General features: G+C 46.3%; 1 protein-coding gene across 4 annotated transcripts in view; it reads left to right on the top strand.

Annotated features, from left to right (window-relative positions):
- The window catches only part of ect2 (epithelial cell transforming 2), an 80,887-nt gene that overhangs the window by 30,803 nt on the left and 33,103 nt on the right, over positions 1–16,981 (top strand). For all 4 annotated transcript variants that reach the window (XM_034081930.1, XM_071203011.1, XM_034081929.2 and 1 more), the window contains 4 exons: positions 8,728–8,838; positions 10,281–10,377; positions 10,660–10,741; positions 11,437–11,515. In XM_034081930.1, coding sequence (XP_033937821.1) covers positions 8,728–8,838; positions 10,281–10,377; positions 10,660–10,741; positions 11,437–11,515 — 369 coding nt within the window. The remainder of the gene's footprint in view (positions 1–8,727; positions 8,839–10,280; positions 10,378–10,659; positions 10,742–11,436; positions 11,516–16,981) is intronic.

Genomic DNA, 16,981 nt, shown 5'->3' with positions numbered 1-16,981 from the left:
AGCTAACCTGGGTCTAAGCGGTACACACACACTATACTAAACACAGAACACTACGACACACTGCTAATCAGTGTAACTAGCACAGAAAACCTACTTAACACGCTGCTAAGCAGTCTAACAAAGCACAGAATATGGCGGCAACACAACGAGAGGCTGGAGGCGTCTGTCTCACAATACAGAGCCTCTAGAATGATGTCCTTGCCCGGCCTTTGTACTCCTCCCCCGGATGACGTGGCAGAAGCGGGCGGGGATTGGATGACGTCAATCCAATCACATCGGATGTTGCGAGGATGGGACGGCCAATGACATCAGAGGAACTGCACAGCTCATTTACAGATACACACACAAACGGAGTTAATGGCACAAGGAAAGCAGCGGCTGTAACACTCCCTCCCTTAAGACAAAACCCCACAGGGTTTTTGTGAACGGCACCGGTCCCCACTGCACTGGCATCCACCTCGACTGTAAAGGGCTTCGCAAGATTGGGAGCAGCGAGCACAGGAGCGTGACTTAAGAGTGTTTTTACACACTCACATGCATGTTGGCACTCAGGGGTCCAAACGTAGTCCACCTTGGGACTTATCAAATGAGTCAGAGGTTGAGCTACAATGGAAAAGTTGCGGCAGAAACTGCGGTAGTATCCTGCCATACCGAGAAAACGGCGGAGGTCACTCCTGGTGATGGGCACCGCACATTCAGCCACCGCAGCAACCTTAGCTTCCACCGGTCGGACTTGGCCTTGCCCAACCTGCTTCCCCAAATACGTGACAGTAGCTTTACCAAACTCACATTTGGCCAGATTTAATGTAAGCGACGCCTATGCGAGCCGGGTGAATACCTGCCCCAGGATCTTCATGTGCATCTCCCAGGTGGGCGTGCACACAATGAGATCATCCAAATACGCGTTACAGTTACTTATTCCTGATAGGACAGTATTCACCAACCTCTGGAAAGTAGCCGGAGCATTACACATACCGAAAGCCATGACTGTGTACTGCAGAAAACAGTCAGGCGGAGCGAAGGCGGAGCTTTTTGAGGCACGGTCCGTTAAAGGTACTTGCCAGTAACCTTTAAGCAGATCCAACTTACTGACGTATTTTGCGGACCCTAAGTTGTCGATGCGATCCTCAAAAGGGTAACAATCTGACACCGTAACAGCGTTCACGCGGAGAACCATCAGATTTAGCCTCTACAAGGCACGGAGAGCACCATGGGCTAGAGCTCTCTATAGCTAAGCCATTATTTACAAGATACTCAGCCTCCTGCTTCATAAGTGCACGTTTGGTGGGATTTGCGCGGTACGGATGTTGTTTAATTGGCCTCGCACCTTTTACATCAATGTCATGTGTTATCACACTGGTTTGTGTCGGGACATCATGGAAAAGGCTCGGGAAACGAGCCACTAACTGGGTTATGTCCTGCTGCTGCCCCTCCTGCAGATGACTTAACGTAGTGGGCAACGTCTTTATCATTTCCGAGTTACTAAACCGGGCACCCGGCTGGTGATGTGCACGCATCACCAAACCATCGTCAGAAGGGCCGGAACTATCTGTAACTATTAATGCGGAAACAGCTACTCTTTAATTAGCCAAGCCGGCCGGCGGGCTATCGGCGGTGCGTGAATGATAACGCTTTAACATGTTCACATGACAGACGCGCGTTCTACGTCGTCTCTCTGGAGTACAAATTACATAATCAGTGTCACTGAGGCAATCACGGATTTCATATGGACCGAGGAATTTGGCGGAGAGCGCGGCGCCAGGGATAGGCAATAATGCGAGGACCTTGTCACCTAATTCGAATTGCCTATGGACAGCGGCACGGTCATATTTATGCTTCGTGACGGCCTGAGAAGCGGAGAGCGACTCTCTGGCGAGTGAATTTGCCCGGTGCAGACGCTCACGAAACTGACTAACGTAATCCAATACGTTCTTATCTGGAGGAGAATCAGCCGAGAGAAACTCATCATGTAAGATCTCTTTCGACTCCACTTCGAGCGATAGAATGACTAACAAAGAACTGCTAACAGAGCACTTATATACTAATAAAGGACTGGCTTATCTAAAGCCAGTTGAGTAGCACTTGAAACGATTGGCTCTTTGAAACCTGATGTTCTTATATGATTCTGTTTTCTTCAAGGTTGTGTCTTCCTGGTCGAATGTACTTATTGTAAGTCGCTTTGGATAAAAGCGTCAGCTAAATGCAATGTAATGTAATGTAAGTGGACCGCGGGGCGTATGGCCGAAAACGAGCTCCGCGGGGCTGAATCCTAACGATTACTGAACAGCTTCACGGACTGCGAACAAAAAGAAGGGAATTCCCTCATCCCAGTTTTTTTCTGTTTCCATACAGTATTTTCGCAGCATGCTTTTTAGGGTCTGATCCCACGGTTCTAACGCACCATGCGACTCGGGATGATATGCACTGGATAGGACATGTTTTACCTGCAATGTTTGAAGGACCTGTTTAAACAGTTTAGATTTAAAGTTTGTCCCTTGGTCACTCTGGATTACTCGCGGAATTCCAAATGTGGAAAAGAACTTTGGCAACGCCTTAACTACAGCAGCGGAAGTAATGCTACGCAGCGGAATAGCTTCCGGGAAACGAGTGGACGTACACATAATGGTGAGTAAATACCAGAGGTGTGGACTCGAGTCACATGACTTGGACTCGAGTCGGACTCGAGTCACCAATTTGATGACTTGAGACTCGACTTGACAAAATCACAAAACACTTGCGACTCGACTTGGACTTGAACACCAATGACTCGGGACTTCACTTGGACTTGAACCTTCTGACTTGAGGTGACTTGATACTTTAATTCAGAGGTCTCCAACACGCCGATCGCGAGCTGCTGCTAGAAGAGCAGACTCCCGTCGGGGAGAGCAGCATCTCCAGCCGCTCCTACTCTTGCTGAGAATCCTTGCAGGCAGGGGCGGGACTTTATTTAGCTGGGCCACCATGCGGCCAATCATATGCGAGGACACACTAGGATCATACCATTATGTGAAAGAAGGGTGGGGGTGCACAGTAGGTGTAGTGGTACAGGCCAGCTGCACAGAGCGACGGGGAGCCGTATTTAAATGCAAGCGCGTCGTAAAAAGTCAAGAAATGAGCGAAAACCGAAAAAAGAAGCAGCATCTGGCTGCTTTTCAATGATATTGGAGAAAGTTTGGCTGAGTGCAGGATTTGTAAAATGAAAATAACCTTCAGAGCAGGTTTTTGGTAACCACTCAGGATTTATTGTCAGAGGTGGGAGAAGTTCAGATCTTGTACTTGAGTAAAAGTACCAGAGTGTAGGAATACTCGGTTACAATAAAAAGTCCTGCATTCAAAATGTTAAAAGTACAAAAGTATTGGCATCAAAATATACTTAAAGTACCACCTGCAGAGGGATCTAGATTCAGGTGTTCTTTTCCCCATAGAGACGCCTCGCTGCACATTATTCCTTGCATAAAGATAGATTGTGGGTCCCTCATAACATGTTGTGCACAGTGGAAATAAACATTCTGTCACCTCAACATCAGGGATCTTATACATTAAACTCCTTCTGAATCAAACCTTCATGGTAGCCTTAACTTACTGATCCCTCTTAAAATAGAAAAAAACACGTTACTTTACCAGCAGAGAGAAAATTGATTATTATTAAAGGAATGGTCCACTCATTAGATAATTAATCAAAACTTCAGTATTTAGTGAAACGTTATGTTTAAACCATACCCTGAAGAAATCAGCGATATTCCCCGGTAAATAATGATTTTATAGCTCTTTTTTATCAAGACCTGTATATTCCGTCTGGCCGCCGCCATGTTTGCCATTTTCAGTAGTCACGTGATGGTCGTGACGTCATCCATGCGTTCACTTTGTCAACACACGGAAACATGGTGGAGTATTTCAGTTCGGACTCGTCAGCAGAGGAACAAGTTTTGACCAATGTGAAGAGATTGGATGGGGGAATTCAGCCATACATATCAGTATGACAATACGACACCCTCTGTCCTTAGACCCTCACATCGTACAAGGAAAAACTTCTGAAGAAAACCCACAGTTTAAAGGGAACATGGGAGAAACCTCAGGGAGAGCAACAGAGGAGGGATCCCTCTCCCAGGACGGACAGACGTGCAATAGATGCTGTGTGTAAATTGAAAAGATAATACATTTGCAACATAGGTAGTCCAGATGTTTGGAAATGCATGTGTGTATAATGGGAAGATGATATAAGATACTATATGTATGCATGTAGTACCACCCTTGCTAGCGATTCCCTCTCTATAGTTTAGCATACTCAGCTTCGTTGTCCCTGGCCATAGAATCACGATTTTATGGGGCCGGAAAAAACTGGGGTAAAATACACACTAGCCGGTACTACGCTATATGGAAAGGCCACCAAAAACTGGCCTGGCCTGGACGTTAAAACGGGGCTAGCCGCTGCAATGGAAATGCGCTATAACATACCTTATTCTTACTCCGAGCACTACTTCTGCTCCTCCGTCGCTTCACACTTGCAGAGGGCGATTTCTCAACTGGCCGAACTGGTGTCCTGGTCGGTGATGACACCAGAAAGACCGATGGTACTGCATCTCCATTGAGTAATGGTTGTTCTTTAAATCCCATGTTATGTTTGATCATACTCTCAGAGTAGTCGTCCGGAAATGTGAAATGTTCGCTGCATACATGAGCCTGTGAATCTCTCGGTTCGGGACGGCCACATTTCGCTAGCCACTGCCTCCGAATGTACTTCTTATGCTTACCTTTTGGCAACAGATGGAACCGAGCATTCCGTGGATTGTTCCTATCAGAATTATGGCAATATTTCGCGATACAGTGAGGCATATTTGAATAGAGAAACTACAGTAAATAACATGGAGATCAACGTGTCTTCGAAAACCAAACGCATGGATTACGTCACGTCCGGGAAATGGCGGCGCCCACAGTGTTGATGTTATTTCGGTATATAATCAGTTTAAAATCACTGATAATGTCATCGGATTAAAAAAAAAAAAAGAGAGACTGGCAGAGACTGGTCTGTTTTATCGGATGATAATTTTTAAAAAATGAGTGTCATGAGCATACCATTCCTTTAATGTTAATAATAAGGAGCGGGGGGGGTGGGGCAGTTTGTAAAGGTCTCCTGACTGTGTTCAGGGTGTCCGCGGGGTCTTAAAAAGTATTAAAAGTTGATAAATCAATTTAGCGAAAATTAAGGCTATTAAAAAGTATTAAACGGCATTTTCCAAGGTATTAAGAAGGTCCACAGCAACGACAACATGAAACACCCTTTAATTTACTGAAACAACATGTCGGGAAACCCCCTCAAGGCGGCCCCATGCATAGCGTGCCATAAAATGCTGCTTCTTATTTTAAGTTTCGTTGCTCCGCTCTGTGGGGGGGGGGGGGGGTTGTTATCTGCTGGTGGACTACCTGAGAGATATATAGCAGGAGAACACGCCGTCCACCGCGGAGAATAAACAGAAGGGCGACCATGACAACCATGCTCCAGGGACCGTCTTCTTCGCTGCTTTTGGTGTATTTTGTGGCAGCAGCAGCGCCACTTACAGGCCTGGCATATGTACTACAGCGTTTCCAGCATTTCCAGCGGTCTAGTGTGAACGGACACGTTAATGAATCGAATGCGTGTGAACGGAAGACTTTTTTGCGTTTGCGGACAGCCCCAGCCCAATTTAACCCCTGGGTATTTGTGAGGGAGCTCCTATATGGCATTACCCCGCTGAAGCTCACCAAAGTTTAATATATTTCATAGTTCAAAGTTTTGTCAATTGTTTTGTTTATTGGTCACATACTGGTTTCTACTGGTTTCTGAGGAGTTTTACTGGAATGAAAGAGCACAGAGTCCAGAAGCAACAAAGCAGCTTGCTGCATTAAACCTGACCTTCACAGAGAGGTGGAAGTTCATGTGGAGAGGAGGCTTCAGTAGTCTGTCTGCACTCTGTTTAGTTGTGCTATCTTACAATCAATAGTAAATGTGAGGTAAAGTGTGTCTTCAATGTAACCGGTTAGAACTCGAAGTTGCGATGAGGTCTTAAAATGTATGGAAAGGGTCTTAAAAAAGGTCTTTAAAAGGTATTACATTTGACTTCAGGATTCCTGCATATACCCTGTGTGTTACAGACTGTCTTCCTGGTTAGTGGTTACTCTGGGTTCTGTCTTCAGGACAGTGTTGGATTGTTTTGATAATTGGATGGGACTTGATTGGATTCAATATTAGAGTAATTTTCTCGTTTGTGTGTTTGTTTAAATATATTTGGCCTTTGTTTATGTGATTGAATGATTTACTCAAATAAAAAGGTTGATGAATTATCATCTAATGATTTGTATGATGTTTTATTTATGTTAAAGGTAACTTTGAATGATTTTAACTAATGATAATGTAGAAAAACTAACATTTTTAAAAATCGGGACGGTCCACATTAATTTCGGGACGGCTTAGATTGTATTTCGGGACGGTTCCGGGAGGATGGGGAAAAAAGTTAGTCGAGAGCCCTGAGCCCAGCGCAGAAACACAGAGAGACTAACTTATGGCAACACAAAAGAAAACATGGGAGCGGTGGAGATGAGGAGGTGTCGGCGTTCTGGCGATTTACTCGGAAGGCTTCAGTAGAAACTGCTTGGACTCCCAGCTCCGGGGACTTCGGGTGGCACTATATGCCGTAAAGTTGTTTCTGGACTGCCAGTAAACCCAAAGCAGAAGAAGAAGAAGAAGTGATGTCAGCGGCTTCATTTGCCTAATCCTCCCCCAGGAACTTATTCCGCTGTACTAAGTTCTGATGAGCTAAAGTAAGAAAAGTACTGCGGTGTGAAAGCGCCTATTGCTATGCGGATGACACCCACATTTACATAACCATTTCACCAGGAGACTATGCTCCAATTCAAACACTGAGTAAGTGCATTGAACAAATCAATGACTGGATGTGTCAGAACTTTCTCCAATTAAACAGGGACAAAACTGAGGTAATGGTTTTTGGAGCCAAGGCAGAACGTATAAAAGTTAGCGCTGAGCTTCAGCCTGCAATGTTCAAAACAACAGATAAAGCCAGAAATCTAGGTGTAGTCATGGACTCTGACCTGAGTTTCAACAGTCACATTAAAACAGTTACTAAATCAGCCTACTATCACCTAAAGCAGTGCTTCTCAAAGTGTGGTCCGCGGACCACTGGTGGCCCGTGAGCGCCCCCTAGTGGTCCGCGGGTATATTGGTAACATTTCTTATTTGAAATAAATAAATAAATGTAAGTTTTCCGCACTCTCGTGGGAATATCTCCGCAACGGAGCGAGGATAAGTTTCGCCCATATAGCCCAGCGCAACACCTTCATCAAACATGTTGCCACTTGTTTGTACCATTTTCAGGCGATTTGTAATCTGTTCTAGAAAAACGATGTGTTTTTTGATATTTGAGGAGTTAGGTGGTCCGAGAGTGTTTTTTTTATTGGTTAAGTGGTCCTTGGTATGAACAAGTTTGAGAAACACTGACCTAAAGCAGTGGTTCTCAAACTTTTTTCAATCATGTACCCCCTTTGGAAAAAAAATGCAGCCAAGTACCCCCTGATCAACGCAAAACAAATTGTTAGGGAAAAAATAACGAAAAAAAGAGGTACAGTGCTGCACCATCAGTGTCTGATTTATTAAAACAACAACCTTGTAACTGAGAAACACTTAAATGCTACATTTCAAATGTTTACAATCCATCACTAAATTCATGGCAAACCAAAATACATTTCTGACCTCCTGCTAAATTATGAACCATCCAGATCTCTCAGGTCGTCAGGGACTGGTCAGCTTTCTGTCCCCAGTCAGAACTAAACATGGAGAAGCAGCGTTCAGTTATTATGCTCCAAATATCTGGAACAAACTCCCAGAAACCTGCAGGTCCGCTGCAACTCTCAATACTTTTAAATCCAGGCTGAAGACTTTTCTTTTTGCCGTTGCTTTTAATTGATATATATATATATATATATAAAGAGAAGGTAAACTTAACTGTGCATTTAAAAATAAAAAAGAGGAATAGTTTCGGCAAAAACCAAAAGGTACCATGGGGTCAGATTATAATTTTCCAAAGGGGTGTTCGTTCAGATGTGTGTATCTCACACTGCACTGTAACTGTGATTCATGTATCTTTTACTTTTAAATGAGTGTTTTTAGATATCATTTCATAATATGTTTCTTAATGCTATTAATGTCTTTCATTTTTGTAAAGCACTTTGAATTGCCTTGTGTTGAAATGTGCTATATAATTAAACTTGCCTTGCCTATTATTCTAATAAATGACAAACAGTTGAGGCGGGGACATTTTGCCTGTGTTGAAAATCATCATGGGTTTAATGCTTCTTGCTTTTATTCATCATTTATTTATGTATATGCATTAAAATGTGCAGGATTCCTGCTGTTCTGATTTTGATTGATTTTTTCACGGTTGATTGCTCTTATTGTGAGTGGCTTTGGATAAAAGCCTCAGCAAAAAAAAAAAAAAAATATATTATTCAGACAATTAAGGTTTGCTGAGCATAAATGCTCGTTACAGTAATGCACCATTTGTAGCTACTCAAAAAAAAAGCAGTCATAGTTAACAGTGATTGTCACATGGAGGGAGTATTGTGGTATTGCAAATGATTCCTTAGACACTGGTTTGAAACAATCCAAATTGTGTTTTATTGTTTTCCCTCCCCCTGTGTGTGAATCTTCTGACCTGTCCTCTTTTTCTGTCTTTCCAGTCTAACGATATGGTGAAGGCCTACCCTCCCTTTGTCAACTTCTTTGAAATGAGCAAGGAGACGATTGTTCGTTGTGAAAAACAAAAGCCACGCTTCCACGCTTTCCTCAAGGTATGACCTTTGCAGCTACTCCGTGCTTGTTTGCCTGACAGGTTGGTGTCATGTAAAGACAGATATTGCACAAGAGACCTGCAAGGTGTTGAAATGAGAAAAATTGATAGGACGATTGTACCTTTGTGTCACTTCTTCACATCAACGCACACACTCTAGCCTTGTCATCATGTCTGAAAACGATTGAGTGTTTAGTTGTCATTTGTCCCAGGTTATGCCATTGCTTTAGACATGTTGGCTGTTGTTCTTGGGGTAAAAGTCTTTTTGATCCCTATCTCTATATAAAGTACTACACCATTCTATAGGAAAGTGTAGTGCCCTAACATGTTTCAGTTGGTGCCTTCAATCAAGTTTCTTTAGGAAAGTCATGTCAATGACAAACCCAGTCTTCACAATCTTTGTAGGATATTGGGAAAAAAAACGTTCTTCCCAGCGGAATGACTCCCGGGAAACACTGATTTCCTGTGCTAGGTTTATAAGTAAGCATGTTCAAGACCAAGATTTGACAATACTTGAGGTGTACAGTAACGCTGTCACAGTGTCACTGATATAGCACTTATTTTCAGGCAAAATCAATCCTAGATGACAGGCGTCCTTTAAGTTGTTATGGAGGATAGCTCCTGTAAGCTTGTTGTGTGCCGAACTGTCACAAAACACAATTTCTCCCTCGGATCAATAAAGTATTTTGATTGGTTGATTGTTTGATATGATAGGATCATCACCTTGGATGACTTGAAGGGAGCAAGATTCCTTTATAATAATTCATCAATATCAATATTTTTAGCAGTGAATTGATCTGTGAGTGGTGCAGGAATGAGTTTTAAAACCCAGTCATGAGTAAGCAGTTTTCCACTTCCAGATCACTTGCGCAAAGTTTTTGAAAGTTATTTTGGTTAGATCCATGTAATGGGGTCGGTGATAAACACAAGCTTAAGAGTCCTTCACATTTTGTTGTACGACCTCTAATACGTCAGTAAATACCACACTGGTCTGAAGCTTCTATGTGTCCTCAAAATAGCATTTGCTAACAAGGGATTTAATGAAAATACAAAATGTCATCATGCCAAACATTAGCCACCTTTAGCTTAGCTGGGTTAATGCACAGCAATGTAGTTCAGTTCGCTTTTAACTTCTAGCAGAGGCATTAGCACTTCAGAACTCTTTAAAGTAGTGTTGATAAGTGAAGATTATCCTTCTGAATGCTACATGGAAGTATAAAAAACATGTAATTACCAAATATCTTATTTACATGCAATATTCTGAAATGTAATGGAGATTTTGTTGAGGGAGCTTTTGTGATACTTTTGCCTACAAAAATACGTCCTCATAACACCACCCCATGCTGATGGTCAGCGTGCATTGCACATTTTTATTTCCCAATTAAATTTATATTTGAGGTTTACACAGACACTTCTTATCACAATAATATATCCTTTTTTCAGATCAACCAGTGCAAGCCAGAGTGTGGCAGACAGACCCTGGTGGAGCTGCTCATCAGACCTGTACAGAGACTGCCAAGTGTGGCCCTCCTTCTTAACGGTAACACACACACACACACACACACACACACACACACACACACACACACACACACACACCTTTGTCGAATAACTTTAGACAAAAATACTTTCTTATAACCACATCCCTCACTTTGTCTGTGTTCTCCATCCATACCTGCCTTCCTCCTCCATTATCTAATGTTGATTCTTGTCTCTACTTCCCCACTGTTCTTTTCGACTCGCCTTGGTCTACGTGATTTCCATCTCTTCCTGTCCGTCTCCTTCTTGCCTAACGTTTCCCTTTTTTCTTCCTCCATTGCAGACGTAAAGAAGCACACGCCAGATGACAACCCAGACAAGGAAAAGCTGGATAAAGCAATCGAGTCTCTGAAAGAAGTCATGACGTGAGTTGCCGTGACCTTACCCTTTCTTTTGTGATGATCACAGACAGAAATATCTGAACCCCTCACCTGAACACTCTCCTATCATACTAAAGCTTGACCATTGTATAGGTTCTACTTCAATAATTGACCATTGTCGAGCCAGGATTTAACAAGAAACAAGTGACTTTAATTGAAGATGTATTTGACAGGGACAGTTTGCATTAGTATTACGTTTTTATTTTATTATTTATTATATGTATTTTATAAATGTTTATATTTTATTGTATTGATTTATTTTTGTCTTATGTGTTCCTTTATTTTTCCGAGAGGGATCAATATTTATTACATTTTTTGTATCCTAGCTTTTACCTCCTTGTTTCTCTTAAACTGTTAAAATGTTATGTTATGTTGCTATGCGGCATGTTTCCAAAAAGGTCTTACCATCTGATCTGAGGTGAATTTCTTGTTCTCTGTTTTAATTTGTGATTTGTGCCATTTTTTGTGCACTTTGAGCTGCACCTACTGTATGAAAAGTGCTGTAAATAAAGCGTCATTATCATTAGAAAATTATCTAACGGGCTATTTTTCATCTGTAGTCCCTGACCTGATGTTGTCAACGACTAAAACAAATGATGCAAATTGCTGCTTCAGTACTACTTTAAAAATTACAAAATGTTCTTAAATGTTTCCAACCCCCCTCCTTTCCTCCCCACTAGTCACATCAATGAGGACAAGAGGAAGACTGAAGGCCAGAAGCAGATCTTTGATGTGGTCTATGAAGTCGACGGCTGTCCTGTAAGATATAGATCATAATTTACTCTTTTGACGTATAGTAGAGATGTCTAAAGATGTGTACGCCAGAGACGATCAGCAGGACCCGATGGCATGTATTGATGAGTTTGAATCAGTCACACAACCACTCTGTAGGGATGGAGGCACAGAGCAGTTTCAGGCCCAATTTCAAACCAACCCTTACGCACTCCCACTCGCGCGGCTTCTTCACACCAGTGCTTTTCCCATTCTAGCTCCGTGCTAGATCTTTTCTGGTTCAGCTCCAGATTCGCTTTTCTGCTCCCGCTTTGTTCACACCACACAGAGCCGGGGTGGTACTGCGTCATTGCCTCATCGTTTGCGTCATGACGTCACCGTTTACATGCCTGCTTCATAAAAACCAAACCACGGAAATCCCTCACATCGACAATGGCTGATTGTATTGAAGCGCTGTTCGCTTTGGTTATGCTCTTACGAAACGAAATGGAAGGCACGGGACGGCTTTACAAGGGACGACTTTACAAGGGACGACTTTAGAGACGTAAGCGGCGCCGCTGCGGTGTGAAGAGAAAAAAACAATACTTTTCAGGCTCTAGCTCCGAGCCGGCCCTGCAAACGCGGTGTGAAAGGGGCATCAGTGACAATGATCTCCTTCTGTAGTCACACTCTCAGCCAAAAGAGCTCCTTCTCTGAGGTGGAGGGTGATAATACAGCAGCAAGCTTCAAGGCAATCCTCTCTCTCTAGCAGTAACTTTACGTAACCACAGTTTAGAATCAGCATCTCTTGGACAAATATTCAGTATTGTTTAATTTATTTTTTTGTAAGTGTTTTTTCCCAATTTGAGCTTTAATGGCTGGTTAAGTCAAGACCAATGCAGAGTTCTCATTCATAACACTCCGTTCGATGTCTCACTATGGGATGCGCCTCATCGCGGAGCAAACAGAAGCATCAATCTCATTACGCCAATCCTGATTGGCTGGTGATCTTGACGTCAGCGTCAGGGAATTCACCCCCTATAAGTAGCTTGCGCCACGACGCATGTGTCATTCAAACACCTCTTCTCGCTTCAGAGCACATCTCTATAGTAGCCGGACAAGCTTAACGGTCCACAGACTGAACCCAAATATAACCATTTCGGTCGAAGGGCGCTCGCCGGCTACTCCTTCTGCTTTGCAGGAAGACGGTAATACTAACGCCAGTTAGTATTGAAATCAACCTCGCCGTTCTCTTTCCCCGGAAAGTAAGGTAGGTCTGATTTTTTTTTTTCAAGCTAGCAACACACCTGTTGCTAGCTCGCTCCCTCACTATCGAGATCACGGTAGCGAGGACGTTTTTTCTTTTCTCTTCCCCACGGATGAGGAAAGGATTAAAGGAGCATACTGTCACACCAGTCAGTATTCTCCGGGAATAAAAGACCCACACCGTCCTTTTCTCCGGATTAAGGACAAGGTGGTAATACCTTTTTCTCCCAACTTACCTGTCGAGAGCGGGCCCTCTCCACGCCACGAGGCGAACAAGATGGACGCCTCTCTCCCTCACACCAGAGGAGTCAGGGACTCGGTGGCTCGACTCTGCGGCTGCGGGTTGAAGATCTCGGGCACAGACACACACCAGGTCTGCTCGTCCTGCATCGGGCTGGAACATGCCCGAGGCGCTATCGACAACCCCGGCTCGTGCGGACATTGTGTCCGCTTCACCGTGAAGAGCCTCCGCCGACGGCAAGCACGCCATGCTAGCCTGTCAGAGCAGGACCTCCCCATGTCCACTGACCTGCCTGCCGGCCGGCAGTCAAGCCGCGGGGGTGTCCGCCGCAGAGAGTGAACCCCTCTCTGTGTTGGTCTGGGGCTCATTATCTGCGATGGCTGCAGAACCGGAATCCCGCGCCCTGGCAGGCCGGGACCCGGTGACGGCAAGATACGCGGGAACGGGACCCCACGCTTTACCGAGCTAGGGCTCCCGGTTAGACCTCACCATGGTCTCACCCGCGGAGGATGTCCTTGAGCTGGACTACGATGAGGACGAAGAGGACACCTCGGTGTTCCTCCTGTCCGAGTCGGATGAATATGAAGAGGACATCTTCATGTCATCGGCTCAGGCTGCAAAGCCTGGAGCGAGGGCTGTTCTCCCGGGCGATAGCACACCAGCTTCGCCCTGTCTGAGCATGGACCTGCAGGCCGTGTGTAAACGTGCCGCGGCCAGACTTGACATCCCGTGGCCTGAAATGGCCAAGGAGACCTCCAGGTCCCGCTACGAAGGGAAACATGTTCCCCAAGCAGCGCGGACGAAGAGGCAACTCCTTCCGGTCTTCCCGGAGATGTTGGATGAGGTGTCGGTCTCGTGGAGAGACCGGCCCTTCAGCAACAAGGTCCCAATCCAGGGTGCCTCCTCCCTAGACTGTGACGGAATGGAGAAGCTCGGCGTGCTCCGCATACCGCCCATGGAACCGCTGGTAGCGGCCCACCTCCTACCGAGGATGGGCCCGTCACCAAGCAGGAACCCCACGCTGCCAGCAAAGTCGGACCGATTTCAGTCGACAATGACTGAATGGTCCTACAAAGCCGCAGCGTTGTCTACCAGGGCCCTGAATGTGTCCTCGCTGCTAACCGCTTACCAAGCGGAGCTCTGCGAGGACCTGTTGGGTAACCCGGGGGCAGCCACTCTGGACGTGATGGCAGCGGTCACGGACATTTGTCTCCGTGTCCAACGCTGCGCCGTCCAGGCCACGGGCAAGGCAATGGGGATCATGGTGGTGCAGGAAAGAGCGAGATGGCTCAACCTCACCAACCTCCCAGACCGGGAAAAAGAGGATGTGCTGGATATGCCCATCGTTCCTGAGGGATTTTTCGGCTCCGCTCTCGCCTCCATGCAAAGAAGGTGTGAGTTGAAAAAGAAGGAGGACGAGGCACTCCACCTCTGCCTCCCTCGAAGGGTCCAGCCGCTGCCTTCGCGGCAGCAGTCCTTCGCGGCAGCAGTCCTTCGCAGCAGCAGTCCTTCGCCCAAGCTGCCTCGAACCCTGCTCGGTTTAAAACACCGAAGACGCAGAGGTCGCAGCCCGCCCCGAGTCCCCAGCCCGCCCCGAGTCCCCAGCCCAGGTTGGAGACGAGGGCGAGCTGGCCTAGAAAATCTCCGGTTCCGGCTGCAGCTCAGGTGCAGCCAACCCAGAATTTCAGCCAGAAGTCGAGGAAGAAGAAGTGAGCGGCGTGACAGCTCCTCCTTCTCCCCTCTGTGACAGAGCTGGAAGTCCACGGTTCCCCAGCTCTAAATGTGTTCCCGCCGCCTCGAGAGATGCCTCAACACCATCCTCAAGTCCGCACAAACACCTGTCACACATTTGTTGATTTTTCTGTCATAAAACATTTGCCCGCTGACGCATCCAGGCTTCGGGCCAAGGGCGCAGCTCAAAAAAATGAAAAGAAAAACAATAAAACCAATAAACAGCCCGTCAACTGTTCCCCTTCTGAGAGCAGCTACGGCATCTCTCAAAAGGCGGATTACAGGCGGGTCTGTGAAGGCACCACCGCCACACGCATGCGCAATGCCGGCTGGGGCTTTAAAGGCACCACCGTCACGCGCAGTGTCGGTGGGGATTGTCGAAAAGGGGCACCACTGTGTTCAGACACTAGAGGGCCCCATAACACAACGAATAGAGACTCAGAGGGGAAGAGACGTGACATCTCCACTGGCTCTAAGGAGCATGCAGTGGAAGATGCTCACATCATCTGCTTGGGTTTTCAAGACAGTAACACGGGGCTACAGACTCCAATTCGCTGTCACCCCCCCTCGCTTCTCGGGCATTCTGCATTCGCAGGCCCGAGGAGAGTCAGCCCATATTCTGGAGAGAGAGATTCTCTCACTCCTAGAAAAGAGGGCTATATCTATTGTACCCGCCGAGCAGAGTCAAGGCGGCTTCTATTCCAAGTACTTCCTCGTTCCCAAACAGGGAGGGAACGGAATTCGGCCAATACTTGATTTGAGGGCTCTGAACAAATATCTAAAAAGATATAAGTTCAGAATGCTCACTCACACATCTCTGCTGCGGCTCGTGCGACAAGACGACTGGTTTACATCAGTCGACCTGAAAGATGCGTATTTCCTCTGAGAGCAACGCACGTACCGGGAGTGATGAACCTCGGGTCAGATCTACTGTCCAGAGGTACACCACTTTATGCAGACTGGACTCTACATCCAAGGATTGTGAGCCAGCTGTGGGTGCGTTACGGCAGAGCCGCGGTGGATCTGTTCGCATCGAAAGACAACGCTCAGTGTCAGCTGTTCTTTTCGATGCACGATCTAAATCCACCGTTAGGCGTGGATGCACTCGCGCACGATTGGCCCCCGGGCCTTCTGTACGCGTTCCCACCCCTGGCTCTGATACCCCCAACTCTGGCCAGAGTGAGAGCAACGCCACACACTTATCCTGATAGCTCCGCACTGGCCAGCTTTGTACTTGCTAGCGGAGATATATCAGCTGCTGTGCGGGCAGCCATGGCAGCTCCCATGACGCAGGGACATACTGTCCCAAGCAGGGGGGGGCGATCTTTCACCCACACCCAGAGCGCTTGGCTCTATGGGCCTGGCCCGTGAGTGGTACAATCTGAATACAGTGTGACATGAAGCTGACCCTGGCAGCTGCCAAGTGAGCCAGTGGCACTCATGCACTATCTGTACAGTCTTCATGCACTCCGTTCGCCCCAGGGCAAACAGAGTGTGGTTGAAGCCCAACCCTGCCTTTATCTTAAGGCGGTTGGTTCAGGTACCACATTTGACATTGAGGCATCCTCCCCGCCACTGTATTCCTCCGGGGAACAGCGGCCGGATTTGCCGTGTCCAGCCCGTGCTTTACGCACGTACAGGGACAGATCAAGGGTGCTTCATCATAATGACCCACCCCTTGTGTCCTGGGCTAACCCTTATAAGGGCAAGCCTGTTACTAAGCAACGGCTCTCCCACTGGTTTGTGGAAGCAATTGCTTTGGGGCCCATACGAGTCAGAGTTTGCAGGCACCCTCGGGTCCGCGAGCTCTTTCGACTCAGGGTCTGGCTGCATCCTGGGCTCTGTCCAGGATGTCTCCCATCCAAGACATTAGTGCTCACTTTTGTCCGCCTCTTAACAGGCTGGACGTTCTGCTCCCAGTGTGACCCAAGCAGTGCTGGGCACCTGGTTGAGTCAGAGCTCTACCTGTTAAGTTCTGGTTGGTTTGGTGATTTTCGAGATAAGCTCGTCTGACAATACGGGAGCTACAATTTCCCATAGTGAGACATCGAACGGAGTGTTATGAATGAGAACTATAGGTTACTTACGTAACCCCAGTCCTCAGAGTAACATGAAGTGAGATGTCTCACCAGACAGCCCTCCTTGCTATGGTGAAGCGAGAAGAGGTGCTTATTTTGAATGACTGATGCGGCGTAGCGCAAGCTACTTATAGGGGGTGAATTCCCTGACGCTGACGTCAAGATCACCAGCCAATCAGGATTGGCGTAATGAATGAA

Source organism: Pseudochaenichthys georgianus, chromosome 4 (assembly GCF_902827115.2).
Source record: "Pseudochaenichthys georgianus chromosome 4, fPseGeo1.2, whole genome shotgun sequence".
Taxonomy (NCBI): domain Eukaryota; kingdom Metazoa; phylum Chordata; class Actinopteri; order Perciformes; family Channichthyidae; genus Pseudochaenichthys; species Pseudochaenichthys georgianus.
Note: the sequence above shows the minus strand (reverse complement) of the source record. Positions and strands in the feature narration are given on the sequence as shown.